The sequence below is a fragment of the Galeopterus variegatus genome, unplaced genomic scaffold (assembly GCF_000696425.1).
Source record: "Galeopterus variegatus unplaced genomic scaffold, G_variegatus-3.0.2 Scaffold91, whole genome shotgun sequence".
Classification (NCBI taxonomy): Eukaryota; Metazoa; Chordata; class Mammalia; order Dermoptera; family Cynocephalidae; genus Galeopterus; species Galeopterus variegatus.
In genome coordinates, this window is record NW_007726202.1 from 284,194 (window position 1) to 297,670 (window position 13,477).

The following is a 13,477-nucleotide window of genomic DNA, read 5'->3' on the forward strand; positions in this document are numbered from 1 at the left end:
AAAACTTGCCCAGTGATGAGAAGGGAGAATTAAAGAGGGACTTGTCACATCTTGGAAGTCACGTAACCTATTGAGGTTGGAGAGAGCACCTCCCTTATGCAGAGGTTTGTATCCAGCAGACTCAGCTCTCTGGAACATCAATAACTTGGAGGGAGGGGACAAGAGCAAACCTTTAGCACCATAAACTCAGTGGCATGAAGTCCACCTATCAGGACATGCCTCGGCAGAAGGCAACCACCAGCCACCCCCAGCCTAAGTTCTGCGCACCCACGACTGTACTTTTTCTCAGTTTAGTCCTGAGGTGGGTGCACTCGAGCCATTGGAGGTGCCCAGCTTAGTTTTTCCCCAAACTAGGTTGGCATGTTTCCAAAGGCCACAGTTGGGAAGGCACAAAAGAAGTGGAAAGGGTGAGTCCAGATGTCTCATCTGAGCTTAACTGAAGTGTTACCTAGAGACTGGCCTGGCCGGTGCGACTCATGGGATTGCTTAGAGAAGGAAGTTTCCACCTTTTGAAAAATTCACTCATGTGAAGCACCTTTGTCTTGATAATGTCAAATAAATTTGTGTAAAGTGCCACGTTTATTTTCCGATGCCTCTGCTCGCCCCTCTGCCTTCCATCCCCGCTCTGTTCATTCCGGCTGCTTCTCTGCACCACAGAACCCTGGTCGACAGGTTCAGTACCGCGGTGTGTCCACACATGGTACAGAGAGCTGCTGATCCCCCAGAATCTGCAGAAGCTGGGGTTCTGAAACGAGTCTCTTTGTAGGTGGAATCGTCTCAAGAAGCCAACGCTGAGGTGATGAGAGAGATGACGAGGAAGCTGTACGGCCAGTACGAGGAGAGGCTGCAGGAGGAGCAGCGGAAGCACAGTGCCGAGAAGGAGGCTCTCCTGGTGCGTGTGCTGCAGCTGCCCATGGAGGTGACCCCCGGGTGGGGGCTTGCTGTTGGTGGTGAGCTTTAGATAGCAGGGTCTCTTCTTAGAGGTGAGTTAGTGGACTTGAACATGGGTGAGGGATCAAGGAACCGATCCTGTTGCTCATTCATTCCCTTCCCTTCTTCCTTCCCTGCTCAGGACAGTCCCCAATCTCCTCCAAATACACATCGTCATTCTCTAGCCAGTCTGACCATTTGCCAGCATCTAAGCAGATCCTGCACTTGCCTGTGGCTGTGCCCTTCCTCCCTCCACTTACTCCTCTCTACCCAAAATTTCCCTCTTCCCTATCCTTGGTCCTACCCAATCTCCCTAAAAAGCCTGAAAATGCCACCCTGTCCATGCATGGAGTCTCTCCCATCCACACAGCTAGAAGTATTCTCTGTCCTTGGGAAGCCTGCCTCATCTCAGTGCTCTTTGCTGTGGAATTCTGTATGCCTGTCAGTAGAGTTGGGCTGTACATCTTACATCCCGACTTCTCTAAGGAGAGCATAAGTTCCTTGAAGGCAGGGAGCCATGTCTGGCTTATCTGTGTCCTTAGAGGCTTCATAAATGTGCTGAACGATTGACTAGGTTTTCTTCTTAGGAATGAGTTGGTGCGTTATAATATGGGAGAAAGAACTGGGAATTCTGCATTTGATTCCAGATCTGCCCTAATTCTCTTTATACTGTCAGCAAGTACAGTGATACTCCGAGCATCTACTCAATGTTATTTAAACCTTTGCAGGCTCTTTTTAAGCCTTTTGGACTTAAAGATTCAAGGGAAAAAAGGAGAAAAAGTAACCAGGCCCATTAAAAAGCCTCACGATGTATCTTTATGCATAGGTGAGAAGCAGAATCATGGAAGTTAAGTTCATGATCTTTGAGACACTTTTAGATCCCAAGGTCATGCTTTTAAAGAGAAATCATGATTGAGCAAGGCCAGAGCTGTTTGGACCCTAATAAGTAGCTTTAGTACTTCATGCCTGTACTGAGGAGAGTATGTTTCTGTTGCAGGAAGAAACCAACAGCTTTCTGAAGGCAATTGAAGAAGCCAATAAAAGGATGCATGCAGCGGAGCTCAGCCTAGAGGAGAAAGACCAGAGGATTGGGGAGCTGGACAGGCTGATTGAGCGCATGGAAAAGGTGAGACACAGCTTTGGCCCTGGCTGCCTATTGGCCTAAACTCCCCTTTATTTCCTCAGTTCCCTTGCAGGCCTGGCTGAAGATAAGAGAAACCCTCAACACTGATCCCTCTCATCCCTCCAATTTATAATAATAACAGTTTTTTAAAAAGCTATAAAATAAAGTATAAGGAAGTCCAACACAGTTCTGATTTTTTCCCATGGTAACTATTTTGATCCTTTTAAAAAATATTATGTATGAAATTCTTTACAAAAATTAATATTTTAGCAGCTCTGCTCTGCTAGTGCCTCAGTCATGAACTTAGTTTCCCATTGAGTAATCAGGCCCTAATCTAGAGGTTACATCAACACCCCAACCCCGTTGTTTCTGGGCCCTACTTCTCAAGGGTTGACTTTTCCCTGACACACCAGGGACTTGGAGGAGTAGGGGATACCACGTTTCTCTGTGCATGTGGTAAGCAGGGTGATGGGTGAGGGCGGGGGAGACCTGTGGAAGGCAGGAGCTCCACTGAGATAATGAAGCCAGTCAAGAGAGAAGGAAGAGGCTGGAAATGATGCAGGAAGTAAAGAAAAGGGAAGAAGGGGGGTGGGAGAGAGGATAGAAGGAAGGAAGGAAGGGAAGGAAGAGAAAGGATGGGTGACCTCCAGCAGGTGACTGCTGACATCTTGGGGGGGGACCAGGAATTTAGGGTAAAAGCTGTGGCTGGTTTCTGGAAAACAGCTCTCTAGCTGCATATGAGTTTGTGGGTAGTGGTTACCTGTCAAGATCGTGCATCCTGTAACTCATTCTGGAAGCTGAGACTTTCCAACCTGATGATGGAGGTGGGGGGAGGGGGTGGGCTGCGAAATGACAGTGTAAGCAAGGTCACCATCTGGGCTTCCATGTGATGTGAGAAGAGGTCTTCTTACCCCATGGTATCTGCAACATGAATCCCTCTACAGTCCTGTGACAAGGCCAGGTGTAGCCAGAGTAGGAACTACATTCAGCTTAGAGCTGTGGAGCTTCAGGGCTCATGTGGGTGGGGAGGACTCCCTTTTTAGTTAATATCTTTATTTGTGAGGGACTTGAGCAAACTAAAGCGTCAGTTACAATCTCACCTCTCCCTGCCTGGCAAAATAGAATCCCATCTTTTATTGAATAGCAGATGATTGGCTCCTTTGGGACTACATTGGTATTGATCAGAGTGGGTGGTGACGAAGACGGCAACGAGGGCACTTTCTGGAACTTGGGTGAGCTTTCTCTCACATTACTGTTCTCCTGCAACAGCAGAAGATGCTGCTTAACTCAGATGCTCTGTCTAGGTGACAGATTTCCCTGCAAGGTGAGCAGGCAGCGTGGGGGAGATGGTTAGGGCGAGGAGGGAGGGAGGGCAGCGAGGCCCCCTTATGGAGAGAGTGTGGGTGTGGGTAAGAGCATAGGGTTTAGAATCAGACAGCCCTAGGGTTTGAATCGTACCTCTCTTTCTAGCTGTGGGCAGTTACTTTTCCAAGCCCAATTCCCTGTTCTGTAAAGTGCTGATAATGATAGTTCTTATTCTTAGGGCTTTTGTGAGAAGTAAAAGAGAAAAATTCCTGCCAAGTGCTAAGCATAGTACCTGGCACATAGTAAGGGCTCAGTCATTTGTGGCTCTGAGTTTTATTTTGTTACAGGCTTGCTGAAGTGTCTGCCCCCAAGGTTAGCTTTTTTTTTTTTTTTAAACTTATCTTCTTTGTAACCTTGGCATTCTGAAAGTTTCTAGATTTTCCCCGCTGATTTCCACGTGGAGCCCTAATGCGAGCTGAGTGGGTGGGAGGCCAGGGAGGCGGGAAGGCCGGCCCTCTTTGCCAGCACTTAGGTAACACAAAACGTTCCCTAAGTTGTGTTGGCTTTGTCTTTAGTGATTGAAGATTTGTTGTCCTTTCTCTAAATCTTCCTTTCCATTTAGACTAGAGAGATGCTTTCTTTATTTAGCTGAGATTAGAGGTACCAATTTACGCTCTTTCCCCTTTAGGGATAAATCTTTGAGAGCAGGAATCTGGCCAAATCTCTGTCTCACACTATGTGAACAGCATGTCCGTGAGCTGTAGCAGTGTTTGTATCCTGCTCTCATTTATTTTTGAATTTTGCTTGAGGACACACTGTGTGCTTTAGAATGGCTTCTCTACTTACATATCTTAGTTGGCTGTTTCTCTTATTGAGTATTGTATTCAAAACACCTTTTTTTATGATCAGGAAAACTCTTTTAAGGGGTGTGTTCTACCAGGAACCCTTCTGGGGAACAGATAATATTCTGTGCCTTCATCTGGATGGTGGTTTCACATGTGTATAAATATGTAAAACATTATTGTGCATTGTACACTTAAGATTTGTTGTACCTCAATTTTTTAAAAATTTGAATTTTGAAGGAGTGCTGTAAGTTAGGCCTTGTCCTATTTTATGATAGCTTTTTTTTTTTTTTTGGATGGGGGATGCTCCCTTGTGAAAGGTTCATTGCTGTGATTTCAAGGCTAATGTAAACTTCCAGCTAGTGGCACACCACATAGGGCAGGGGGAACATTCCACCCAGGCCAGGCCATAAGATATGCATTTGCTGGAGAGATCAAAAACAATAACAAAACCCTAATAAGTCAGTCTTCCTTTATTATTCTGAATCTGCCGATGATATGAAACTCTTCCTGGCTAAGGAGTCCCCCACCTCTGGCCTTTCCATTGCATACCAGTGCTTACAACTTCGGAAGTTGTAGGAGTTACATTTTCAAATATTTGCTTGCTTTTTTTTTTTTTTTTTTTTTTTTTTTTTTTACTTTTGGCAACTGGCCGGTATGAGGATCCAAACCCTTGACCTTGGAGTGATAACACTGCGCTCTAACCAGCTGAGCTAACTGGCCAGCCCCTAAACATTTGCTTTAAATAATCTGGTGGAAAGAAGTTTGGAATCTATATAACTAGTAAGAGTTTGTTGGGGAGAATTTCTGAGAATAAAGATGAGGCATCGTAGTTCTTAGAAGAGGACCTAAATTAAAATAATCTCCTCCCAATTAGTGAGCAGGATTTGGTAAACTTCAACGTTAAGGAGATTTATTACGCTAACATCTGTAATGTATTTCTAGTGCTCTTTCAGTTATGATGAGCACCACACTCTTATTAACATTTTTCCACTTTCTCCAAAGGAGTAATTGTCCAAATTCTTACTTTTTTTGGTAAACTGTTAAATTTACATATATACAGCAAATGTATAAAATGCCCAGCTTGATACATGTATATTTCCTGTTGATACTGTCCTAAAATCAAGATGTTGGCAGGATTGGATTCCTTTTGGAAACTCTAGAAGAGAATCCGTTTCCTTGCCTTCTCTAACTTCTGGAGACCACCTGTATTCCTTGACTTATGGCCCCCGCCTCCAGCTTCAAGGATGGCCATGTAGCATCTTCCAGTCTCTCTCTGTGATTCTAACCCTACTGCCTCCTCCTTGTAAGAGCCTAACTGGGCAATCCAGGATAATCTCCCCATTTTTAAGATCCTTAACTTAATCACACCTGCAAAGTTCCTTTTTCCATTTAAGATCACATACAAGTATTTACAGATTTCAGGGGTTAGGACGTGAATGTCTTTGGGGGACAATTATTTAGACTACCACAATATGTTTTTTACAAGTGAACACCCCTGTATAAACACCACCATGGTTAATATGTAGAATGTTACCACAATTCCTGAGACTCTTTTCTTCATGATTTAGAAAATAATCAAGAATTTTACAATATCACCAGCCACTGATGTAGAGTATTGATTATTATCATTTAGAACTATAAATTTTCATAAGACATCTGAGCTTGGGCTGATGGAATACTTTAAAAAAATTAAATCTTGAATGTGGTTTTATCCAGGATATTTGTCTCTAATTCATAAATACACACTAACAGATTTGGCACTTCAGAACTTTGTTTGGACTCTGGATGAGTTGGTGTGTAAAACCTAGGGGTATTGTATAGATTTGGACTTCCTAGTGTTAGAATTGCTTGATATACATTCTCTGTACAACTTGGAATCCATTGATTAAAATATCAGTTTCTGTTTGTTTTAGGAACGCCATCAACTGCAACTCCAACTCCTAGAACATGAAACAGAAATGTCAGGGGAAATAGCTGATCCTGACAAGGAAAGGTGAGATGCAATGTCTTTTGCCTTGTCATGGATTGAGATGGTAGGCATGCTGTGCTTTTGTGGACTCATTTGACCCTGGCATTTTCATTCACAAGATCGTCACTTATTATAGACTTAAATGTACACAGCATTGGGCTGAGAGCTTCCAATGTGGGTGAGTTTCTTTAGGAGCTTATAGTCACGTCTTACAGCCTGTGGCTGGTTGTTAGTGCACTGGAATACATCAAAGACTGTTGCAAGTGCAAGAGTTCAGTCTATAAATGTTCATGATAACCTTGAATTCCACAGAATGCACCTTGTTGATGAATAAACTCATCAACCAAGAATAATACCGTTTGTCCTGGAAGTTGATTTTAGAATGTTTTTCTTAGTTTCCAAATCTTGCTTAGTAAAACCTTGCATTGCCCTCTGGCTAGGAGCATATGAAACCCAGGATAGAAAATATGGGAGCAGTACACTGTCTCTTCTAGAAATCAAAAGGCAGAGAGGCCACAATGGCTCTCTAGTGAAAGAAAACGAGATGGGAATGATCTGAGCATTTGGAGCAAGTCATTTAACCTTCCTGAGAATCTTTGCTTATCTGTAAGATGGGAATTCTTTTTTAAAAGGGGAGAGGGTTACAATGACGATAACAGGGCCCATCTCACTGGGTTATTACTGTGAGGGAACTTTTGGGTATATTGGCCTGACACACAGTATGTGCTGAAAAAATACCTGTTTTCCTTCGCCTTTTGAAACTTCAGAGTTTTCAAGGTTATGGGATTCTTTACTGGTCTGTAACATAGTGCTGAGGAAGGACCTGGTGGGGATGGGGAGTGGGAGGCAGGACATCAGAGCCCCCCTCCAGTGCTCTGCTCGCACGGCCCCTCAGAACTGGAGTCCATCTGCTAGTTGCTGTGGTTTCTTTGAACCAAGCAAAATTGGAGAATAATTAGTGCTGTTTTAAAACAAAAGTATGAAATATTTTGTGATACGGCCCACTCTGTTTTGATGTGGAGACAGTCTTTCAGCATGTTCCCCGTTTACCTAGAATAAATGATGTGTAGAGAAACTCTAATTCCAGACCCCACAAGTCTGCCACTTGATTTCAGATATTTTGTTGTGTTGCTAGACTCCTTTTCATCTGAATGCATAATCAAGGTAGTTTATGGAATGTGCCAATATTGTATTAACCCCCAAATAGATGGCTTCTCATACCTGTAAGTGGTGCAGAAAAAATTCTCTTAGTCTCTGGAAAATATAGTAACTGACCTTATACAGGATAAAACTTGCACGTGGGAACTTGAAAGAGTCCTGTAATTCTTCTATGGTGTGGTGGTTGATCAGTAGTCAGTCACTTAGGACATTCAAAGTAGGAGGAGCGCATCTCAGAGTTTCATTTTGTCTTCTTGGCAATATTTCTTTAACGCTGTAACTGTCTGTGCTGGTGTGGCTGCTATGGTTTGGGACTCAGTTGCCTTTTCTTCCATTTGTGCTAGGTATCAGCAGCTGGAGGAGGCCTCGGCCAGCCTCCGGGAGCGGATCAGGCACCTGGATGACATGGTGCACTGCCAGCAGAAGAAAGTCAAACAGATGGTTGAGGAGGTAAGCGCTGGTGAAAGGCCCAGGCTGGGGTTGTTCCCGCGGTGGGGAAGCTTCAGCCCCAGAACAGATCTGGTTCTCAGCTTGCTTTCCTGTGGCTCACAAGTGAACTTGCTCAGGCCACTGCTGTCTTGGCCCACAGGGCCATTTCCTCATATGTCCCCCGTGGACTGGTGATGATCCCTCTAAAAGAGGGTTTTCTCCAGATCTAAAGGTTGCAGTTAAGAAAGCTATGAAGAGCGGTTCATATGCTCACCTGCTTTCACAGGGCAGTGACACCCCGTGTGGAAGCCACAGCTCGGCGGCAGAGGGTGTGATGAGAGAGGACTTGAGCTCAGGTCTTGGCACTGCCCCACAACTGCCCGCCTCCCTCTCCTGGCTGCTGCTCTTGCCCTCCGTTTCCGTTTCCGGGTGTGTCTTTCCGTAATTCCCTTACCAGGCCTGTTCCTCTCTCTTTTCTCCCTCCTCCTCCAGTCTCTTTTCTCTCCCCTGATTCTTCTTCATCCTTCCTCTTTTCCACCATCCTTTCTCTTCTAACTATCTATGTAACATGAAACCAAGTTAATATATTTACTATAGTAGGCATAGTTTACTATTCTTTTTCTAAATGAAAAAAACAGGTAAGTTGAGCATTTATATTTCTCTAAGAGGAAAAAAAATTTTTTTAACTTGTGTCAGTGTAATCTGTCTTGTTGTCAGTAGAAGAAAAGTCTGTTTTTCATAAAGCTAATCACATATTATTGTAGTTTTCTCTTGCTTAATTAGAAAATCTGATGGAAAAATCTGATAGAAAAGGAAAGATTAGTACTAATGAGGTTATAAGAATTCCCTTGGGTCTGATTCCCTGACTTGCAAAGAAAAAGGTTTCAATTTAATTAATACATTTGGTTGGCAGTGGAAAACTGAAAAAAACTTTTCCTTACATTAAACACTACTCTAAAAAGTTATGTGTTTTATTAGTGAATTATTAAAATTAAAAGTATATCTACTTCTAATAAAGAATTCATACACGTGACAGACAATAGAAGATGGAAAATATATCTATTTTATTAATCCATGAAATGTTGGGGGTATCAGTGTGGTGGGGTTAAGGTCAGGGAATTGTGAAGATGGGGGGACACCTCTTTTGATTGGGTATAGTGTAAACATGTACATTAGATAAAATCTTGTCCCCAATAGAGAAGTCCAGTCATACTGTGTTGAATCATGTATGTCTTACATGAGCTCGCACACAAGTTCCTGGGGAGCAGAGGCTCAGAAGAGGAAACGAGGCAGGGACACCGCCAGCAAGGGTGATGGGCAGGGGTCTCTCCCTTAGGAGCTCCTGCCCATCAGCACTAGCGAGATGTCAGGAGTGTTTCCCAAGGGAGAGCATTGCTTTGTTATAATTAGCATCTTGGTGAACCTTGGCTGTCAGAGCACAGTTTTTCTGCTTCTGAATTTCAAACACATGAAGTCTGAGGTGAGGGCGATCCCTTATTTTTCCCTATGTGACTCCTTAACCGTGGGGCACTACATTTCTCCCACCTCGCCACAGGGGGGTGTCTGTGTTGTTCTCATACCTAATATTAGAGAACCGTTGAACAAAACCTCCTACTGTCTGTCTTCTGATTTAGTTAAATCCTTATCTGTGAGGGTTTAAGACTGGTACCAGCATCAGAGATACTTTTTAAAGGCATTTTCAAAGTAGTTTAGAATTCTCTGTTTTCTGACTTACTTCTGGAATATACAAATGTACCAATTTGAAGGGAGTGGGGGAATATACACACACAGTAAATATAAATTTAATATATATTAAATATATATAAATGTATACATACTCTGTATATAAATAGTGAAGCATGTAAGGTCACTGTCCATGCCTTGCTTTTCTGCCTGTAATTTCACATCTCCCAAATAAGCCTGAGTTCTGATGATGTGGTCTGGGAGGCCCAGTCATTGGTATGAAATCACAGGCTAAATCTTAGGAGGGCCCATCACAGTTAGCACCACCTAGGGGCCAGCTGGGTTTCAACAGAGAAAGGAGGCAAAAAAAAAAAAAAGACTTTTTATTCTGCATTTAAACTATCTAAATCAGATAGTAAAAATTATTATGTTTGTCCAGTTACCATATGAAATTATACAACAACAGGATGGTTTAAAATCTCAATTATTGTAGCCATTTATGTGACTATATATATGTATATATATACACATTTTACAGTTAGAAACGTGGAAAAGGGACAGTGACGAGTGAGCACATTCAGAAGGACAGGGCCAGATTGGAAAGGAGTTGAAAACGCAAGTAATTCAGGGAAAGGCTGAAGGAATTGGGGAAGACATGGCCCGGGGGAAACGTGAAAGCTGGATTTACATCTCAGAAAGCGATCCTGTAGAAGAGGGAGTGTATTTTGGTCTTGTATCACGATGCAGGGCCAGGCTAGAACCACTGGGTGGCACTTTCAAAGAGGCACATTTCAGCTCTCCATTCAAAGCTGAGAAAACTTCTCTAATACTAGCTGTCCTGAGAAGGTATTTAGCCCTTCATCACGGACACATTCCTTATGAAGTAAGAAACTGAGATAGAAACTCTAGGGTTCCTCCAAAAGCCTATGTTCTGTGATCTGAAAGACTATGTGGAGGAAATCCGGTCACTTTGGTAAATGTTCCTTATATAAAGAGTTCTGTATTGTTTACTATGCTGTGCCTGTTATTATGATCCCAGCATTATCATTACTTTGCACTATCATTATTTTGAGCAAAATCAGCAAAGTCATAACTAAATCACTTCAGATCTCTTGGACCATATTTTGAAAAATCCAGTCTACTGATTTGATCACTTGCAGAATCTTAACTCTGACTTTAGAAAAGAAGTGTATTTTTATCTGTGGACTCAGGCTACCCAGATGTGGAGGCAAATTTGACCTAGATAGAGTCAACCTTTAGGTGTAGCAGGTGTTAGGGGCGGTTTTCCTTCCTGCACAGGAAGTTAGAAAGCGCGTCTGCATCATAACCTCACCTTCACCAGGGATGGGAATTTAGGATCCACCCGTTGCTGGTGTCATTTTGGTCATAATGTATGTGAAGAAACCTGATTTATTAAAATGATGGGCTTCTTTTTTCAGCTCAAAATGTCCTACTATTACTACTGAGGCTTTCAGAATCCTTAAATGTTAAGCAGTATATTTCTTACCACCTCAGTAGAATAGTGTTTCTTCATCATCATCATCATAATGAACTGAACAAAAAGGAACTGGTCCAGGTTTTGCAGTCCTTAACTCAAGAATGACTTGATTTCCCTAGTGTGAGAGAGTAAGGACTAGCACTATGTGAGAAGGGCTCATGGGAGCAGGGAGCATGGGCCCTTTTGAAGTGAGGGATTATAATGTATTTTACGGGGTCAAGTTCATTGAAAAAAGACAACACAGAGTGTCTTCTATGAAGTGTAGGACCAAATACCTCCACTAAACTAGGTCTTTCTACTAAATAAAGTCTCCCTTTGTCATGGACGCCAGGGATTGGATATTTTCCTCCCATCACTAGTTCTTGCAGCTGGTTCTGGCTCTGACAAAAATAACTAACAAAACAAAAAATGCCCTACATGTACCACTTTTAGATTTTTAAGGTTTTGTCAGAAAATGTACAGAAATGCCAAGAATCTGAAAAAAATAGCACTCGAGAGGAAATTCATTTATTCATCCATTCACCAGATGTCCACCAGCACCTGCTCTGCGAGGAGCCACGCAAATGTGGGCCCTTCCCTCATGCATCTTACCCTCTGGTGTTACCAGAGTTTCAGGGTGATCCTTGCCCTTGGGCTTCATTCCTCTGTTGAAAAGCCTTGCTGGGATTTGGTTCTTGGTGTCCAGTCAGGCTGTTTTTTTTTTTAGATTGCCCGGAAAAGCACTAGGAGAGTGGGGAGGAGTAAAAGGCTAGGGAGGATCCTGAGACCAGAGCAGCGAGCCTCTGCTCACACACTAGTGTGATTCCTTCAGTCAGCAGGGCTATACACGCCTCTTTACCTGCTCCCACCAAGGCCCAGTCTGCTGCCAACCTAAGCAGCTTTCCTGCCAAGGGGAAAAGGATCTAGAGGAAAAAACAAATTTTTATTTGCCCTCCAAAAGGGTAGGTTCACATTTTTGCCAATGGGTAATGATTATTCAATTGGACAAACAGTAATAAGCGTTCCTTTACTGCTTTCTATTTCAACCATTAGGCATCCTTTCATTTTATCATGCCTTTCTTCTGATTTCCCATTGCTGTTTGCGATATGGGAAATGTTCTTTCCAACAAAAGTGTCTGAAGGGAGTTTCTTTTCAGTTGCAGAGGAGGCATTATTTCTTTAGATTTTTTTTTTGCAGAAAGCAATTGTACTCTACCCCCGCCCTTGATATAATTTAGGTGTTTAATAAGTGCAAAGGTGCAAGGAATTGATTTTCTCATTAGTGCTTCTCCACCCAGGCTGCACATTAGAATCACCTGGGGAGCTTTAAAAACACGCTTGAACCTGGCAGATGGGGGTGAGAGACAGACAGGTTACTGGGTTGGTTGGTTTGTTTTTTAACTTCACAAATGATTCCAGTGTGAGCCAGGATTGAGAACTGATGCCCTGTATTCTCAGTCAGAGCAGTGGCCTGACTCTTCTAGCTGGGTTTTGTGTTGTTAATGTATTCAGCCAGCTTCCTTCAGAAGCTCCTATACCTGAGGTAGAAGACGGGGAGTGAACTCAGAGTAGGAAGGGCTCAGCAGAAGAAAGCCAGGGAGACCAGTCCCTAGAGACTAGGAGCACTGAAATGAGAAAGATGGTCCAAGTCTGTGACTGTCTGGCTCCTATCAAGGGACGCTGACTTCTTGCCAACCCCTGGTTCTGGGAGGATTCTGAGACAGCTCACTCTTAATAGGTGTACTGGCCTGGTGGTATCCAGATAATAAAAACTTCCCAGAGGCTATCCAGATCCATCTAGAGGGAAGGTGTTACTGAGGCAGAATGAGGTCCACTTATTTAACAGATAATAGAGACGTAAAGAGACAGAGTCCACTCTACTAATGTCTTTAGAAGCTGGGAACCTACTACCAACAAAGTGACTAGAAGTGGTTCTCATGGTTCCTCTTCCCACTGTGCATGTCTGCCTTTCCCCTGGTTTAAATTATCCACTTCTGTCTATACAGAAGACCTTGCACTTGTCCTCACTGTACTCTTTAGAAAGAGAACAAAGTACCTTGGTGAAATAATAGTACAGAATTAAACAACGACCACTTCTCAAGTGAAAGACAAAGCAGAACATTTCTGCAATTCTGAAGAAATGGTTTTGGGAATATTTAATCATTATTTCTTAGATTTTTAAAGAGTATGCCACCATCATAATGCAACAGTTCCTTGGAGAAACAAACTGGTTCAGAAAGAGTAGGTAACTCTTCAGAGAGCTGAGGCTTTGAGTTTCTGGCTCTTTAGCCACTGGGCAAAACAGGACTTCCCTGCTCTTCTTTCAAGGCCCAATTATTTTACCTTTCCAGGCCCTGAATCTGCATGCACCCCCTGCAGTTAGAGACTTTTATGGGCATACAATGAAAGGCAGCCTTGAAAATAACAGTGAGCATGGACTTGAGAACAGACAGACCTGCATTTACTAGTTGTGAGACCTTTGAAAAGTTATTAGTTTCCTTGTCTATAAAATGGGATTAATAACAGTATCTACCTGGGAGGGTTTTTTGTAAGAGTTA

At 42.9% G+C, this 13,477-nt stretch overlaps 1 protein-coding gene across 1 annotated transcript in view; it reads left to right on the forward strand.

Moving 5' to 3' along the window:
* MYZAP (myocardial zonula adherens protein) overlaps positions 1 to 13,477 on the forward strand; it is a gene marked incomplete at its 5' end in the record, with an annotated part of 88,931 nt that overhangs the window by 38,122 nt on the left and 37,332 nt on the right. The window contains 4 exons of the mRNA XM_008581205.1: positions 767 to 892; positions 1,928 to 2,056; positions 6,117 to 6,196; positions 7,675 to 7,780. Coding sequence (XP_008579427.1) covers positions 767 to 892; positions 1,928 to 2,056; positions 6,117 to 6,196; positions 7,675 to 7,780 — 441 coding nt within the window. The remainder of the gene's footprint in view (positions 1 to 766; positions 893 to 1,927; positions 2,057 to 6,116; positions 6,197 to 7,674; positions 7,781 to 13,477) is intronic.